Source organism: Cyprinodon variegatus, unplaced genomic scaffold (assembly GCF_000732505.1).
Source record: "Cyprinodon variegatus isolate N-32 unplaced genomic scaffold, C_variegatus-1.0 Scaffold37, whole genome shotgun sequence".
Taxonomy (NCBI): Eukaryota; Metazoa; Chordata; class Actinopteri; order Cyprinodontiformes; family Cyprinodontidae; genus Cyprinodon; species Cyprinodon variegatus.
The window spans coordinates 1,179,779-1,197,745 of NW_015150490.1; the positions used below are offsets into that span (position 1 = coordinate 1,179,779).

Consider the following 17,967-nt stretch of genomic DNA (forward strand, 5'->3'; position numbering starts at 1 on the left):
TCATTTTAATTCTTTTGTTTTATTGGTTGTCTCGTGATAAATAGTGCAAACTCTTTCTTTTTAGGTATATGATGCTGATCAATGGAAAAAACGAAGTGTACATGATCGACAGGGACAATGCCGTCTTCCACATATCAAACCTCGAGTTTCCTTTCCGGAAGGATCCACGCGTCCACTTGTCCAAAACTCTACTGGATGGGGTGAGGAGTTTTTCTTGCATATATTGGTGCTCCCGTTGGCTTTACATTTTTTTTTTTTTTTTACATATTCTGTTCATTTTCCCTTTACTTTCCTAGTTCCTGCAATAACTCTAAATGCCCCTTCAATCTATAACTTTGTCACGCTCTCATAAAGCTCCCAGTGCTCAGTGTTGCAGAAAATTGATGCCATTTTACAAATCTGAGGTGAAAGCACAGGAAGCAAAGCTTGCAGGAGTTGGCTGACAGAAACATGATCACTCGTGTTCTGGAGAAATTGCTCATTAAATGATACAGTTTCCTGCATGCGTTTTGGCTGTAACACACTGTTGTGCATGGGAGTTTCTCTAACCTCCAGTCTTGTTGTAATAGTAGGGCCCAGCTCTAACAGACAAGTATGTGCTGCATTGGTTACAGAGGTCCCTGCTTCCCCAAGCAGCAGGTGCCCGATAAGTATGAGTCATTTTAGTTTTCCTTCCTGAGAAAACATACAAAAGAAAGTGTTTCTGCTTCGTTACATGTGATAAATAGCTGCATATCCGTGTGTTTAGTTGAACTGATGAGTACTGATAAGTTTTTGTTGTTGCTTTTACGTTTTGCTTTACATTTTTTTGCCCTTGTTTTTTATATTATGCAAAGCAGCCTCCTATTTGCAGAACTGTTACAGACTAATGTGGTGAATTTAGCTTCCACACTCCGGTAGGACATCAAATTGCAATCTATATAGATGCTCATTTGAAGAAGCTGCACCAATGGATTTTTATGTTGCCACAAGGTTTGTTTTGACTCCTGTTTATTCATGTGTTGATGCTTCTGGCTCTCCGTTTATAGAGGCTGTCCTCAGCTGTTTACTGAGAGCTGTGGAAACAAAAACAAAAAATGTTTTTGTTTTTATATCCATGGCAATGACAACAATCTATTCCTCTATCTGCTTTGAGCTGCAGCTTCTAATGACCTTGATCTTTATTGTAGATTTAATTCCCGGTGGCTTTCAGTAGCTGCATTGGTGCGTTCATCTGTTACTGTCTGTCTTTGCAGAGGTTCAGTGCACCAGATGCACAGTAATGGCAGCCTGCTGCTTTTGCATCATTTCTTCTCCTCAGCCCCATGTCGGTGTCATGCATGCCCCCCATTAGTTTCCTTTCTCCTCTCCACCAGTCTGGCTTTGACAGTCTATATTAGATATTCAGCTCCCTTCATAAAACATACACCACATAGAATTTATATGCTTCTTCACTTTTGGTCAAGTTTGCTATTGACAAATGAGCTGAAAGCTGTTTTGGAAGTTAGTACATAAAGATTTATTCTACATTTTTTGAGGAAATGTTGCAATAGTCAAAGAAAGATACTACAATTATGCCATATAATTAGCACAAAAACATAGTTGTGAACTAAAAAAAAAATGTCTTTACTTGTTCATTGCATTGATATCTTTACTTGGATTCATAGTTGTGTTCTTCTCAGATAAAAATAGGGTTGATTCCAGCAGCTTAGTCTGACGCTAAAATGAAACATTGAGTGCTTTTCTGAAGACAACTAAGCTGCTGCGGTGGCAGAGAAACATTAGCTGGATCAAGACTTTTAAAAAGGGCCTGCATTTCCAAATGACACTTGGCAGGTGCCATTTAATCATCTGTCATCACTGTCCAATGTTTCCACAAAATTTCTTTCTGCCTGTTGCTGAGCACTGAAGGCAAAAAAAAATAAATAAAATGGTGGTTTACTGTTGTGTTCTTCTTCACAGCAGATGCTCTGCATTAGTTCTGTCAGTGTGAACATGTCACAGGAGCATTTTAAAACTGTCTGATTATGAATTGAAGCATACAAATTTATATATTTTTGCTTTGTGCATGTCTTGATAACACTTATTTGTCAGACAAATTCCAAAATAAAAAGTAGAGGAAAAATTAGGAAATTGATTTAGATACTTTTTGGACTCAGTCAAAAGGTGAATAAAAACAATTGATATGATTATCATTATATTTGTATGTATTTGTCTCTACATCCTGCAGTCTGTCGTCCTGCCTATCCGTCTATCCATCCATCTCTCTGCCATCTGTCCACCAATCTGTGCATCCATCCACCCCTCTATCAAACCATTCTTCTGTTTATCCAACCCTCAGTGCCTTCACCATTCTCTGTCCATTTGTCAGTGAATAAGTTCATCCATCCAGCCGGCATGCATGCAAGCTTGCACGCATGCACCTGTCTTCTTAATCATACATGCATCTAAAAGTTAACAAATCCATGCATATTCTCGTTTAAATGATGATTTATTAACATTAGAGCTCCTCAGTTTACTGTGAGTTACACACCCAACATTCCTCTTTCATTTTGTATTCCTGTCTGCCCACCCCTCCATCCATCTGCTCATTTGTGCATCTGCATCTTAATTGTCTGATTTAAAAAAAACTACTGGAATGGTAGAATATCTCATTCAAAGGAAAACACTGCATATATAGTAATCCTAATCACAGCAAAGTAGTGAAGGCATGTGAGAAATAAATTTTTTCCTGAAGCCTGTCAGAAGAGGTGAACGTGATATTAGCAGTCCACTAGTTTTCTTTCTTGTAGACGTTTTCTCCAGTTCTGGATTTTTCAAATCCCTGCTTGTTTAACATATATACCGTATATATATATATATATATATATATATATATATATATATATATATATATATATATATATATATATATATATATATATATATAAAATATATATCTTTTCTGTTGCTACCAACTCTTCACTTTGTTTAGATACTGCAGTAGAATGAATTGGATAGTCATAGCAAGGAGCCCCCCCCCCCCATCTACTTTTACTAACTCTTACTAGAGTTAGTAAACAGAGAGAAGTTGCTCTGGGTGAGTACAGGACACAGAGTGAGGTATCTAACTGAAAAATACAAGCAAGAGAACATGTTAGTAAATGTGTATCAAGTATTTCTCTCAATTTTGGTTGTTATGATCCAATTCTGATATTAATATAAACAATTGGAAAGCTTTAGAACTAATGGCCAGAAAGTTGCCCAGGATACGTGTAAACATCTAAAAATAATTTTACTTTCATACCACTTTTATGAAACTCCACCAATGTAACATTTTAGAAACTAGAAACACATTCAAAGACCACAGACCTCTGCCCTAACAGCAAATTATATTTATATTGTGACCTACGCCTATTGATAAAACTCGCACGTCAGGATCATGACTTTTGGATTCCAGTGGAAAAGCTGTCAATAGTAATTGTTGCCACCCTCTGGTTTGGAGGAAAACTGCTTATTTTCTCCATAAATCACTATCTCACAATGTTAAAGAATACATTTTTTTTTCAATCCTGTATCTTGATTATGATCTAGATCATCACCAAACTTTATTGGATTGCTCATTGGCATGAGCAATATATCTCTGGTAAATTTTTTATTAAAATCCGTTGTCTGTCTGTCTGAAACAAAGAAACAAACACACACAAACTCTCCTAAAAACAAGACCTCGTTGGCAAAGGTAATACGTGTTTAAAAACAAAGCATATAAAACCTCTAACAACTTTTATTTGAAACTACAAGCTCAATATATGCAATAAATCAATTAAACAGTGCTGGGACATGCTTTGTTGGTACTAATAAAATTGTTCTAAAAGCTAGTCAGGGGTTTTGAGCTTCATTGAAAGAATGTTTTTTTTTTTTTTTAGCCCTTAATTTTTCCAAGAGAGTATAGGTCTCTAAAGTAGTAACAAAGTCTGCTTTGTTTAGGCTAACCATTCCTGTTTTTTCATCCATCTGCTCCCAAGCGATGATAGTCTGGTTTCTTTGCCTCTCAGTTGTGTAACTATTCCTTCCAAACCCATCTTGTCTGAGTGTCCTGCAGCACTGCTGCACCTGACCTCAGCTTGAGAGCTTTGCATAATAGATGAGCAGTGCTATTTCTGCGTCATGTCCCTCAAAACCAGACCCTTACTTCTCATTCTTAACCATATATACATGCACACCTACACCCACCCCCCAATTCCCTGCTATCCTTGACATTGCTGTTGGCCTCCCTTTTCCCGAATGCCCGTCCTCTGGAGAGAGCTCAGATTCTAGTGTCTCATCCTGCAGAGCTTGAGTCAACAAGGCTTTTACGGTGCTCTGATGCTGAAATTGCTCACTGTTCCCCCCCCTCAATGTTTTGGGTGTGTTTATGTCCTTATTCTGTCCTCTATCTTTATCACCACAGGAGATGATCATCGACAAGGTGAAAGGTCAACCGGTCCCTCGCTATTTGATATATGACATCATCAAATTCAATGTGAGTACCCTGCACTTTTTATAGTGATCTCTTTACCACTGAAAATGCCCAAGGTTAAAGTGATAACGGGAGACACCTTTGGCGGGAACACTTTGATCGCCTTATTCTTTTAAAAATAATTCAGTGCTCTTTTGTGTTTGTCCCCAGGAGTTTAAAGCACGTTAGAAGTTGAATAATTGCATCATATGTTTGATCTGCTTGTCAGGATGAGACATGAAAACAACTTAAAAGATTAAATTCATATTTAGACAACAGTAGAGCATTTATTTGTTTAGACAGAGCAGTTTTCTCCATGTGCAGGATAAGGTGAAGGACTTGGCTGTGTTATTCTTGCACACATAGCTCCTTCCAAAAACATTAATACCCCTCTATCTATTTTATGAGTTGTTAAAACTTTAATGCATTTTACTAGGAGTTTCTTTGGTAGACATGGGATGGGTAGCATAATGATTAAAGGGATCATAGAAATTTGTCACATTTCATCCCAATTTTCGGGGTGTGGGGGGTAAGTATTTCGCCTCTATCAGTCACCCACAAACTGTTTTAAAAATGAAACGTCCCCATTATTGTACTAGTCACTGGCAGTGGACTGCAGTCATCTGACTTGAGGCTGAGACACTGTTTATGTCTGATTCTGCAAGCGTCAATATTTTTCTTTTTTTTTTCTGTCACACTGGTTGCATAGAAGGTCTCTATGGACTACTGCACTGATGAGATTGAGTATTCACAAGAAAGTTTGAACCTGAAATCCCCCAGCAGAAACAAAGCAGGCAGTAAACTTCAGTTTCTGCTCAAACAAGCTTAGAGATGCTGCTTCACTTTATCTGTTTTCTGTATTCCTGAGCTCCTGCTATGATTAATTACACTGTGTTTGTCCAAGTCTTCCCCAATATGTATACAAACTAAAAAAAGTGTCTGTATTTTCTCTCTTTACGTATGATTCATGACATTTCAGTCAAATTGCTTCGTAGGTCCAACCAAATTAGACCAGTGTTCTCCCTTGGTCAGAACTACGCTGGCAAATAATCACATTTAACCAGATGTAATCGCTATGATTTTTGCTTTGTTGCATGATAACTTGTGTTTGTTCATTAAATAAAATCATAACTAAAATACTATGAGGTTCAAGATTACTTTCACAAAACCTGAAAGACTCCCAGCCAAAGTTTTGCTCAGTGTGGTGGAAGTACTGCCTAACCTGTTTTTTATCAAAACAGGATAAGCATTTATCTGATGTAAATCTAAGGCTCTGCTAAATAATTTTTCCATATTAGAAAAGTAATGTTAAAACTGATGTTTCTATGCTTCATTCTTGCTGCCCATTTTTGACAGCTTAAAACGAAACCAAGTGTTAGTTGCCAGCACTCTGCTGAGCTGTAAATGAATTCTCCTCTTCAAGCAATCTGATTCTTACTAATGGCAAACAGGCGCACAGAGAGATGAATTACTGACCTTACATCATACCATTGTCAATCTTTTGCTGTTGTCCTTTTAAAGAGTGAACACACAAAGATAAAGGGTGGAAGAGCTAGCCATTATGTTTCCTGTCATCTCCTTTTTTCTTTATCGATCAGATGAATCAGATAGCCACATTGGCCCAATGAAGGCTCCAGGGGCGAGCGGAATGTCTGCAGGGTGGTTCAGGGGTTAGCATCTCCATGGGACTCGCACCGAGCCATCAGGAAAGCGCTGTTCTATTGATCCTTGCTCGCCATTATTGGCCTTCACCATTATCTCTGTTTGGCTGCGCCTCGGCACTCAGGTTCTGTCCAGAGAGAGGGGAGTAATGTTGGAGGAGAAGGAGGGCTCCAACTGTCTGACTTCTGCCCTGGTATCACTTCTCACTCGTCAGGGAAGTTTGCAGAAGAATTGTTTTGGGATTCCATTATATCCACCCTCTGGCTTCTGTGATTATACATTGCTGTGTTATAGAAGTTTCTTTTATGTATATTTCATTTATTTTTGCTTTATCAGCTCTATTGTCATCAGTGATTCAAGTAAGGCTACAGTTTAGAATTAAAAAGGTCTAAAAATTTAAAAATATGATGGATTTTTTTTCAGGGCTTTTTTTAATAATAAACAAAATCATTTATTTTTTCTTTAACTTAAGTTTCATAATAAAATTGATAAATTACATATATTGCTTTCAGAAACTAGCTTTATTTCCACTCTTCCCTTCTTGAAGGTGACCTTCATTTAAAGGGGAATTCAAGCTATGAAACATGCTTGCAAAATATTTTTTTTTTCACATCAAATAATGAAGATATAGCAATCTAAATGTTTTCAGCCACTGACCTAGTTTATTAGTTAGAAGTATATATATCTGAGAACAAAAAGTGATGAGCTGCTGTCATTCTTAGAATCCAGATTTTACCACACAAAAAAATCTGAGTAATCAATTTTAATCAGTTAATTTCGCCGCCCTACATTCTCTTGATGAATAATGAATTAATTTAGAATTTCCAAATATGATTGATTTCATTTTACTAGCCACTAAGAATGTCCTGATCCAAAGCTGATATTGGAAATTGGTCTTAAATGAGCCAAAATACGAGTATCATCTATATCGGCCGACATCTAAAATCTCTAATTTACCGCTATACAACCTCATAGAAAGTTTATTTATTTATTGGTTAATAATAAATGGGTCAGTAGATCTCATTCCTATAGATGTAAACTGTTGTTTGACTAAAACAACTTGGAAAAAGCCTTTTGCAGCTCTTCACACTAACAAAATAGTAAAAGGAGTACCGGTAGGTAAGATTTGTGCTGATATTGTGTCAGTAATAGAAAATACTCAAAGCCACAATATCGGTGTAGTCTCTGAAATAAAAATCCATAAATTGGATTCGAGTACCATACAAACCATTGACATGAATTATTATGTCCAAACCTGTAGAATCAATTAATCACTTAAATAAAACTTCTCAGCCAACATAAAGTAGGTTTGCATTCTCAAAAAGCCGGAAAAAAAAGAAAAAAGATTAAAATGCAAACGGCTACAAAACCTAGAATTAAAAACAAAAATCATAATTTGAGCAATGCACCATTATAGACAATTAAGCCTCTTTCCCACATAAAATACTGCATTAAAGCATGTTTTTCAAACATTTGTTGACATTTGTTGACCTGCTAACATTTTGCATTTGGCTACCTTCCAACTGGCAAAAACATCTCGCTCTAACCCCTCGCTGGCAAGCTGCATGGTCTCTGTCCCCCCTGAGGCTACTTGTCTGGTGACATCATCACGCTGGTTTAGAGTTGATGTCACCAGTGCAACAGAAATCAGAAAAGTTTACAATGGACAGAAATGTGTAAGGAAGCCAGGCCATAGTTAGTGTGCTTAATTTTTTTGATCTTTTCTCCCTCCAAATCCCTCTCACCAGTCCTGCACCATGTTTATTGGGTGTAAACGGAGTTGTTTCGGGTTGTTGGATCAGATGTGACTGCTGCTGGGTGTTGACGTCTCTTCCTTATACTCAATGTTGTCACTTAGTTTAGCAGGTCAGCCCAGCTCTGATGTTCCCACAGAATGCCAGTTAGAGTTGAGACGATTTTAACCCAGGCTGTGGCCAAGTCGTTTGACCCTGCGCTGTTCCCACTGCTACTAAAAGCTCATTGTTCCCGGGTTTAAACGGGATTTTCGGCTAATGGAGAAGGGGTATTATAGATCAGCAGTGATCTACCTGGGTGTGTCTTACCAAAATCACTCTTACAGTTGATCAATAGCTCCTTTTTTAAGCCGTATAATTTAAAGCCCATGATTTGTTTTACTTAGTGAAAAGAAAAAATGTAGGGGTTTGTTTTACCTCCTTTTCGATTGTTTTGAAAGGTACAGCTGGTAAATCAGCTTATTGACGTATGGTGAAGATGTAAAGATGGCAGCATTACATCTTTAGGCCAGAGGTTGGTGGTAATAAGAAAGCAAAGACCAAACAAGGAAACCTCAATAATGAGGCTCTTGTTTTTTCCTCAAACTCAACAAAACAGCAACAAAACCTCTTTTGCTCAAGACTCATGAAAAGGCTGTTAGTAATAGAAGCATTTATAACGTCATTTGTTCACAAATATTATCTTTATTTGCTTTAAAATTAGGCACCTGTTATTTAAAGTTTTGTTATTTGAAGTGTTCTATCGCTAGAATATTTAAAGACAAAGTTTTCTAATAAGATATTTCAGGTTGTCTGTCACTGTCAGCTTCCCCACTGTGGGGGAACTGACAAGATAACAAGAATTACATACATTTCCCTTTTTTTTATTCAATGCTTTTGAAAGCTGTTATTTTGGACTTTATCATCGCCCACATGCTGACACTTGATTGACCTAATTATTTTTTATCCTGCTGGCATAATTTTGCTTTAGATACTGAATTTGACAAGATAATTGGATCAGCTTTATTAAGATTTGAACAGAAACGAGTGCAAATGACACCAGTGACTGCTGTCTTAAGGACAGCTTTCCGTGATTCAGTTACTGTTACTCCTGCTTACTGCTTAAGAGACTGGCTAAGGTTTGCTGCATCATTGCTCTCAGGCCTGAGTAGATTGAAGACTTTTTTTTTTTACCACAGAAGTGTGTAATTTGTTGTGAATCAGATTTTCTGAAACGCTGGATTCTTGATTTATAAATCTTTAATGGTGATAAAAACCATTAACAACTGCAGATTTCATCCAATTTTTATACCTTGGTCATAGTTGGAACTTTGTTATTGGAGAATGTATGAAGCATGATGAATTTAACCTTTAGCAATATGGTGTCTATTTTTAAGAGCGGTTGCCTAACTTGTGGTTTTTGTAGGCTTCTCTCTGTCCTAACTGGAAGAAAACATTTTCAAGGATCAAAGAGAGAATCAAGGAGTTTACGTCTTTCTATTCTTTCAGGGTTTCCGCGGGTCATTAAAAATCATTAAAAGTCATAAAAAGAAAGTTATTTTAAATGAAGGCTTAATTGGCATTAAAATTCAGTAAATGTGATTATCGTGGCATTTAAAATGCTGTATTTTCGTCAGATATAAATGGTTCCGCGTGTTTGCTGGGAACTGGTTTCAGGTTAATCGTAAAGCTGTATGTTTGGAAAAGAAGGTTGAGGCAGAGAAAAAAAAATTGAGAATGGGAAAATGCAAATTTCAACAAAAGTGGCTGGAAAATGAGGAATCGGGGACATGGCTGAAGCCTGTCGACTGTAAAGATGACGAAAGGATTTTGCCGTGTTTTATTTATGAGAGTAATGGGTACTTGTTGATGGCATTAGTATAATTTCTTAGAGCATTAAAAGATCATTAAAAATATTAAATTAGAGTTACTCATTCCTATATAAACCCTGTCTTTCAATTCAAAGCAAAATTTGGATTTTAAACTCTAAAAGTAGAGGATTGGTCATTTCATTTTTTTTTCTTTTGTTATTTGTATAGTCCATATGTGCCTTTTATTGTAGTGGCACAGTGTTTGAACTGTAACAAGAAATTGCCTTGTAGCACTACACATTTATCCTGGATTTTTTAATTTATTTTTTAAAGGAATCTTTGACTTGATTTGATTATCTGACCTTTAAAGCTGCAGAATGAATTTACCAAGCCTGAAGCATAAAAACCCTGTACAGCTGTGGGCTTCAAATGTGAAGCTGGACAACTGATCCTTGAGAGCCCACTGGAGGCCAAAATGATCTAGCTTATGTGCATGGTCCTTTAAAAAATATATATTTAGAGAGAATAAAATATACTAGAAACAAATTCAGTACTCTGCAGAAAACATATTCTTAAGTAGCATCTTTTTCAAATGATCTTGGTCATCTATATAATGATGGCAAGATTATTGATTTTTAAAGAGATAAAGACAAAAAAAAGCTATGTAGAGCCCCTGGGCCCTTGGGCTGATACAACAGGCCCTCAAATACCAAAAACAGAAACTGCATATGTCCTACCATTCTAGAAATGATAGAAATTATGAATTAGATTTCAATCAGCAGAAGAGAAATCAGAATTTGCATTATAGAAATGGATCCAGAACGGCATTGGAGTGTAATAAATGCAGTAAAAAGGTCAGATTTTTTTTTATTACTTCGGTAAAAAACAGAAGAGTTATTAATTAATTAATTTTTTGGCAAGGGAGACTTCAGAAAACCATGTTGATAACAAGTTCCATAAATCACTTAAGACTAACAGGCCATTTAACTTGAGCCCTTTTCTGCATCAACCTGGTGATTATGACAAAATTGTTAAATTTAATTAGCATGTCTTACACTAGGGTGTAGTTTTACACATTTATAAGACAAATCATGTTGTTTTAATTACAATCATCATACTTTGGGTATGATTAGCTAATCTTTCATCTACTTACATGAGTAGATGGCCTAGGAGTGATACTGGTGCTGCAGTCTTTCTGTTTATGCGGTTCATTTACTAAGATTATTTGGTTTTTTAATTTACAAAAAAAAAATAGTCATGGATTTACATTTTTCTTTCTGAGATTTCTGGACCATCTGAAACTTGCAGCTGTCTGTAAAATAAACTCTTAATAAGACGTAGGCAGCCCTACCTAATACCGCGGTGACTCATAGAAAAGCAGATTCACACTCCAGGATCTCTGATTGTGTAACTAGATAGACCACTGTTATAAATCACCGAGCTTTACCTGTTAGTTTAAAGTTTTCAACACAAATCTGTCATCTCATGCCAAGGAGAGACACGCCAACTGTTACTCAGAGGCACAGGTGGATGAATAAAACTGCAGCCAGTGGATGTTTTCAAGGTCTGGTTCAGACTTTAATTTTCTGCGGCAAAACATACTCTTATATTGATGGTCCTTGGCACAGCTTTTTGTTATTTATTGTTTCATTGGAAGGTGCTCTCTTAACTATTGATTTGAGTTCTTTAGACTGAAGAAAAATTTTGAGGCCTATTTTTATTTTTGCCACCATCCTATCAAAAAATAGCCTGTCATCTGTATTAAACTCTGTTGAGAAAGGTAGAGAGGATAAGAATTAAGGGGATAGAGAAAGGAAAGACGGAGGAGTGGTTAGAAAAGAGAAAACAAACCTGCGAAACGGTAGAAGTTTATTCAGTAGCTCCTAGAATTGTTTCTCCATCGATACAAGAGGAGAGAGAAAGAAAACATAGAACAAATCAACACCAAAAAGAAAACAAAAGACAACCAACGTAAACATCAAAATAACTTCAGTAGCAACGTATCTCATAAGGCCCATTAACACAACCGTTTTGAAACGGTGCCGATATAAGTCCGAGGTAACCGAGATAACTGTTGAGTGTAAATGGTACGCACAATGGAACCAGATCACGCCAGACACAACCAAACTGCACTAACATGGTATTAGTTCATCAGTAGGGTCCAGAGTAGTTCAGTTCTGTCTCGGTTCCGAGATAACAAAGAGCACGTGAGTGTACCGCGTCATTTCCTTTCAGTTAGCCTCTGTAATCATGAAATTTCAGACATTCATAAAAATACAAGTTTCCCTATGTGCCACACAATTTCCAGTGATGATTTCGCTTAACAGTGTAGTTAACCTCAATGTCTGTCATTGTTTACTGCATCTGTAATCCTTATCCACTTTACCAAAAGCGGACTCTGTCAAGTAAATTCACCAAAGGCTGCCTTCTTCACCTGACTCTCCGCAAACTTAGTGAATGTTACAGGCGCTGCCATGTTGATTTGTTTCCTGTAGAGAGCAGTAGTTCCGTAGATCGTCACTAGGAGGCGAAGAACCGTTCAAGTGTGGTGTGTAAATGGTCGTAAGGAACAAGCTCGGCACGGATTGGTTTTCAGAGGGTAGTGTAAATCGGGCTATAGATACCCAGTCAGTATATATGTTGGAAAGCAAAACTGATTGATTGATTGATTGATTGATTGATTGATTGATTGATTGATTGATTGATTGATTGATTGATTGATTACACAATATTATTCATAATTATATATCTGGAGCTGCAGCTTTGTATTTAGATTTAGTGTGTATTTGTAAACACCTGGAAGAGCATAGTGCTAGTTCAGCCCTAAAGAAAACTAACTTTAGTTCACACTTTGAGAATTAAACATTTCAACTAGCAGTTGTCCACCCAAAAATAATGAATTAAGGTAAAAAATTAATGGTTTATTTTTCTGTTTCCTTATAAGGTAGTCATAAAAATGACAAATAAAATGCAATTAGGCCCAAATTTAGTCATACTTCTAGAAAATTTTGTAAGAATTATTTCCCTTAGCAAAGAAGTTTATTTCTAAAAAGAAATTATTATCCCTCTACCAAAAAAAAAGAAACGAGACAAGACAAGGATTTCATATTTTAGTTTTATTTACATTTTACCAATCAATTGAATCTTTTTTCAATGAAGTTTTTACAGGTTCCAACAGTAATTTCACTGGTGACTTGTTATAAAAGATTAGTAATATTTTGCAGTTAGTTGCCAGTTAAGAAAAAAAAAAACTCTCAAAGTCTTGAAAGGTCCAATCTATATAGGTTAGGATGAAATTATTTACATCTATGGTAAATATGGGTATAAAGGCATATCTAATAAAACAAAAAATTTGTTTTTTGATGAAAAATTTGTGTTGATTTGAAGATTCTGTATTGAATTCACATCAGGACTCTAATTTGACTCTGCAATGTTTTTATTTTTGGCTACTTAGAACAACCGCTTTTGCAAAATAAAATTTGATGCGTACTCACAGATATGAGTAATCATAGCTGTAATTAAAACCACTAAACATCAGAAACTAAGACTGCGTTCACAAAGCAGGCAAATGTGACCCATATCTCACCTTTTCACAGCAGTCTGAATAATCCAGTTACGATTTTTTTTTTTTTTTTTTTAACCCCTAAAAATCAGAACTGAGCCCCTTCCTTATGTGGAACTGAACCTGATATGCATCCGTAGAGGTGGAAAGTAACAAAGTAAATTTACTTCATTACTGTAATTAAGTACTTTTTAAAGTATCTTAACTTTACTTGATACTTAATTTTCAGAGGGAGTACTTATAACTTTCATTCCAATACATTTTAAAGTCAAATATTGTACTTTCTACTCCACTATATTTCTAGCAAGCTGCTAGTTACTTGTTACATTTGCCTCAGCTTAATTTTGCAATCCGCTGTTGCCGTTTCACTTTTTTGGAATGTTTTTTGAAATTTCAACATGCAAGATAGAAGCACTTTGGGCTGAATTTGTACACCACTGACTTGGATATTTTGCATGACGTTCCACAAATGTGAGAAACTCAGGGCAGATATTATCTGCAGTTTATACATTTTATCAAGCCATGATTATTATTCAGTAGGAGGAATTCTCAAATCAGAGTTGCGGTTTCTTTGTGGTCATAGATAAAACCTTAAAACCTCTATTCCATAGTGAAATTCTGAGGAGAATCAAAACACACCTGTTTTCTTTTTGGTTTGTTTTTAAATAAGAAATAATAATCATAATAGCTATCTCCTTTTTGTGGCGTTTTTATGCTGAAGTTCTTTACAGGTCGTTTATTAAGTAGCAGAGTGGTTGTATTCATCAATACAGCAGGTGGTTTCCTAAAGTTACAAGTTCTTTAAAATTACTCTAATTAGACAGAAATGTACTGATATTAGAAAGCTTCATTCGTCTTTTGGAATACTTAAATTCTTTTAAAAGCATGTACTGTTGAATACTTAAGTATCAAAAGTGAGTACTTCAATATTTTAACTTGAGAAGATGTCTGAATGAGTAACTTTTACTTGTAGTTGAGTAAGATTTGACAATGAGTATCAATACTTTCACTCAACTACCACTGTTGAGTTCTTCATCCACCAGCATCCGATAGTTTTCAAAACATCTTATTTATGAACTGTCATGCTGCATTTAATCCCAGTTGTACGTCAATGCCCTGGTTTCCACCATACATCATTACAGACTCCTCTGCAGCAGCAGCATTTACTGACTGCTCCCTTAAAGGCTTTGGTTGATATTTGCAATCTGGTTTTCCTTATTTTCCTTCTTTCTTTTATGATTTAGCTGTGATATGGTTTTCTACAATCTCCCATCAATGAAGAACTTAATCCAATGAGACCTAAATCTAAATTATTGGAGATCAATTTCCCTCACATTTACTTATCAATCATTTGGGTGCATTTGTTTGTCATAGAAGGAAAATGTAAAAAATGTCCTTTATAAAGAAACTCTGGTTCAACCAACATGTGTGGAATGTGAGAGCAGAGTTTCCTGAGGGAATGTGGAATCAATATCAGAGCTGATGAAAACATGTCTTAGTAGATTTCTATTTACTATGTCAATCTCTATTCATTGCTACTCTGTCAGAAATGGTAAATTGTGTTCTTGTCAAACACTGCCTCGGAGCTTTTCAAATCAGAGATAATTGTGAAACCACACTCTGTCTGAGCTAAATATATATTCCCAGACAGACGCATTCAGTCCTTAGAATCAAAACAGGAACAGATATTTCAAGATGTCGCTGAGATTTCACTAAGGAAACCGAGCTCCTGTAGCCTGTGACGTTTCCTCTACAAGATTCGTTGCTGTGTTTTCCTTTGTAGCTGACGTGGACAACACAAGCTTTGAATCATCCACACTTACATCTTGTCCTTTCCTGATAAAAGAGCTAACACATGGTGCTAAATGTGTGGGACATGATACCAGCTGTTGCTCCAGGAGAAAGTAGTGATTATACTGCTATCATCTTGCAAAAGAAGAAAATCAAAACAAACAAAAAACAAGTTAGGGTTTCTAAATTAAAAAGATTTTTACCTTTTTCTTAAATGGCTTATAGATTGGTGAGCAACAGTCTAAAGTTAAATGAAAGGCATAAAAACACAACCGTGTCTGGGTCGTCATTTATGTAAAATTTAGGATTTATGTTTTAATAAATGTGTTATATTAGAAAAATTAGAAGAATATCTGAACCATATTTGAGCATTTAGACATAACAGTAATCCAAAAATAAAAGAACAAAGCATAACAATGATTTGTAACTTAACTAAATCGTTTAGCAGATCATTTTACTGATCTGCATCGAAATGCAATAAAGAGAACCTAAATATATAATTCAAAGAAAATAAGTTTAGAAAACTTGGATGTTTTTATCTAAAACTTAAAAAGAAGCATAAGATAAAAAGCTGTGCATTTAAAATAATGTTTAAAATAAACACACACATAAAGGAAAATACCTGAACCACATGTCATCCTATGGAAAACAAGTTGTAGATTTAGCAATTTCTGTTCTCACAGATAGTAACAGAAATGCATTGGTCTGTTTTAGTTGCAGTGATTAGACTGCTAGCAACACATAAAGCAGAGTTAGGGCCAATACAAAAACAGTAAAGGGTGTATGATACTGTCAAATATCATAACAATGTTAAAGCACCATAGAATAGGTAGCTTACTACAAGATAAAAGGAAACAAAAGCCTTTGGCTGAGGGCAGCTTATAATAAATATTAAACCGTAGTTAATATCTTGGTGGTGAATGGTAGGGCTGGATAATTAATTGCTATTGCAGTATTATCACTATTTTCAATTCATTTCAGTGTATTTATATAGCGCAAATTCCCAACACATCATCTGAAGGCACTTTACAGAGACAACACTGTGAGATTGGTTAGGAAAACCAGTTGATTGCATCCAATCATTGACTTGCAAGGCATGCTCCTCCTTGATGAGCCTATGGTGACGACCTTAGCATGCATTTAGTCGTTGAGTCTTCAGCAATCCCTCACACTGAGCATGCATATGGTGGCAGTGGAGAGGAAAACTCATTTAACAAAAGGAAACTTCCAGAAGATTCAGGCTCAGTGTGAGCAGCCATCTGCCGAGGCCGGCTGGGGTTCAAGGAGACAGAAGCAGGCATACAGAAAGAGGCAGATGTTCTAAAAAGTATAGTTTTGAAATAGTTCAGGTAGTCGAAGAGAACATTACAGATCCATTATTGTAAGCTAACGTATAGACCTTTTCATGCAACTAGTACTGAAACAATTAATCGGATTATTGTGATTAATTGATTATTTTAATAATTGTCAACTGATTTAGTAATCGTTTAATTGTTAACCGGAGTTTAGAGACTCTAACACATACATTTAGCTAAACATTTGCATTTAAGATAAAAATCTTCTTCATCTGTCTTTCTAGAACTCCTCAAGTGGAAAAGTTTTAGTTTCACCTGGTTTAATTTTGCAGAAAGTCTTCTTTAAGGATCCTTTGGCTGTCCGATTATTAATCGATTCATCAATTAAATGATCAACAGAAAAATCGATTTGCAAAGTCATTGTTATTTGCAGCCCTACATGCAGAACTCAAGTCCCCCTGACAGCGGTCATGATTTAATGCAATAAATCTCTGGAACCAAATCTGCTTGTGGTTTGTACAGAGGACTCATATAACTACAATAAATATAAAAAAAATATAGCAATTTTAAATTTTTGGTTAAATCTAAGGCTGTTCAACCCATCTTAAAGTAAGGCAACATTGACAAATTTATTTTCAGGTTTATTTGTTAAGTTGTTTTTTTTTTTCCCTGTTTCTTTTTTTCCCTTTTAAAGAAGTAATTTATGGCCGGATTTCAACTACCAGTTGATTATCCCTGGAATATTATGTTTAGTAACATAGCTCTTTGAAAACGATTTTACACAGTTTTCCACTTCCATTTGAAAGCCACACAATCTATGTTGAACTTTTAATCTACAGAAATGTTATATCAGTACTCATCATACACATATACTGTACTTTAATATTAATCCTATTTCTCCAGTTCTAAGACAAATGGAATATTTATTTACTAGGCTTATTACATTGCTAAAATTTGAAACTCAATATTGATTCTCAGGGAAATATTAATTAGTAGAAAGCATTTTTTAATACCATGAGCATAAAAAAATGACAACTTAACATAAAAAACTTATTTTTTAATCATACAATGGAAGATGCTTTCACAACAGAATCACATAGGCCAATCAGATAAGTGTGCAAATGAATGCAAAATAACCCAAATATTACAGTTAAACACAATTTTAAACTAGTCTGTTTAGTTTTCTTTTAATGTAAAAAAAGAATTACAGTATCAATGTTTTAAACACCCTAGTCTGTACTACAAATACAGCATAATTTTAGCATTTACATGTACCAAACTTCTGGTTGTTCTAGGCTTTATTAACCCTTACAAAAACTCAAGGGACCAATAGGAACTAGAAGACCATTTTTGTCCATCATACTGCAGCATTTGTCTTTTTAGTAACTGCTGTCACTTCAAAGTTGTTACCACACAGAAAGGGACTCCTACCACAAATATGTCTGCCAGAACTCTCAAACCAAGTCTCCTAGATGAAGCCCTGTGAAAGAGAACTCCTTGAGATATAATTTAATTAGTTGTTTTGCATTTTTTTATTTTTTTTATTTAAACTTTTTTGCCATTTATCATAGTTTTAAAAGGTGAAATAAATAACACTTTCTAAGAGTATCTGTGTTTTGTATTAATAAAAAAAAAAAAATAGATTATTTGATTGCTA

At 35.5% G+C, this 17,967-nt stretch overlaps 1 protein-coding gene across 1 annotated transcript in view; it reads left to right on the plus strand.

The window, feature by feature from the left end:
- Positions 1-17,967, plus strand: part of rngtt (RNA guanylyltransferase and 5'-phosphatase) — a 124,643-nt gene that overhangs the window by 35,281 nt on the left and 71,395 nt on the right. The window contains exons 9-10 of the mRNA XM_015405270.1: positions 65-200; positions 4,409-4,480. Coding sequence (XP_015260756.1) covers positions 65-200; positions 4,409-4,480 — 208 coding nt within the window. The remainder of the gene's footprint in view (positions 1-64; positions 201-4,408; positions 4,481-17,967) is intronic.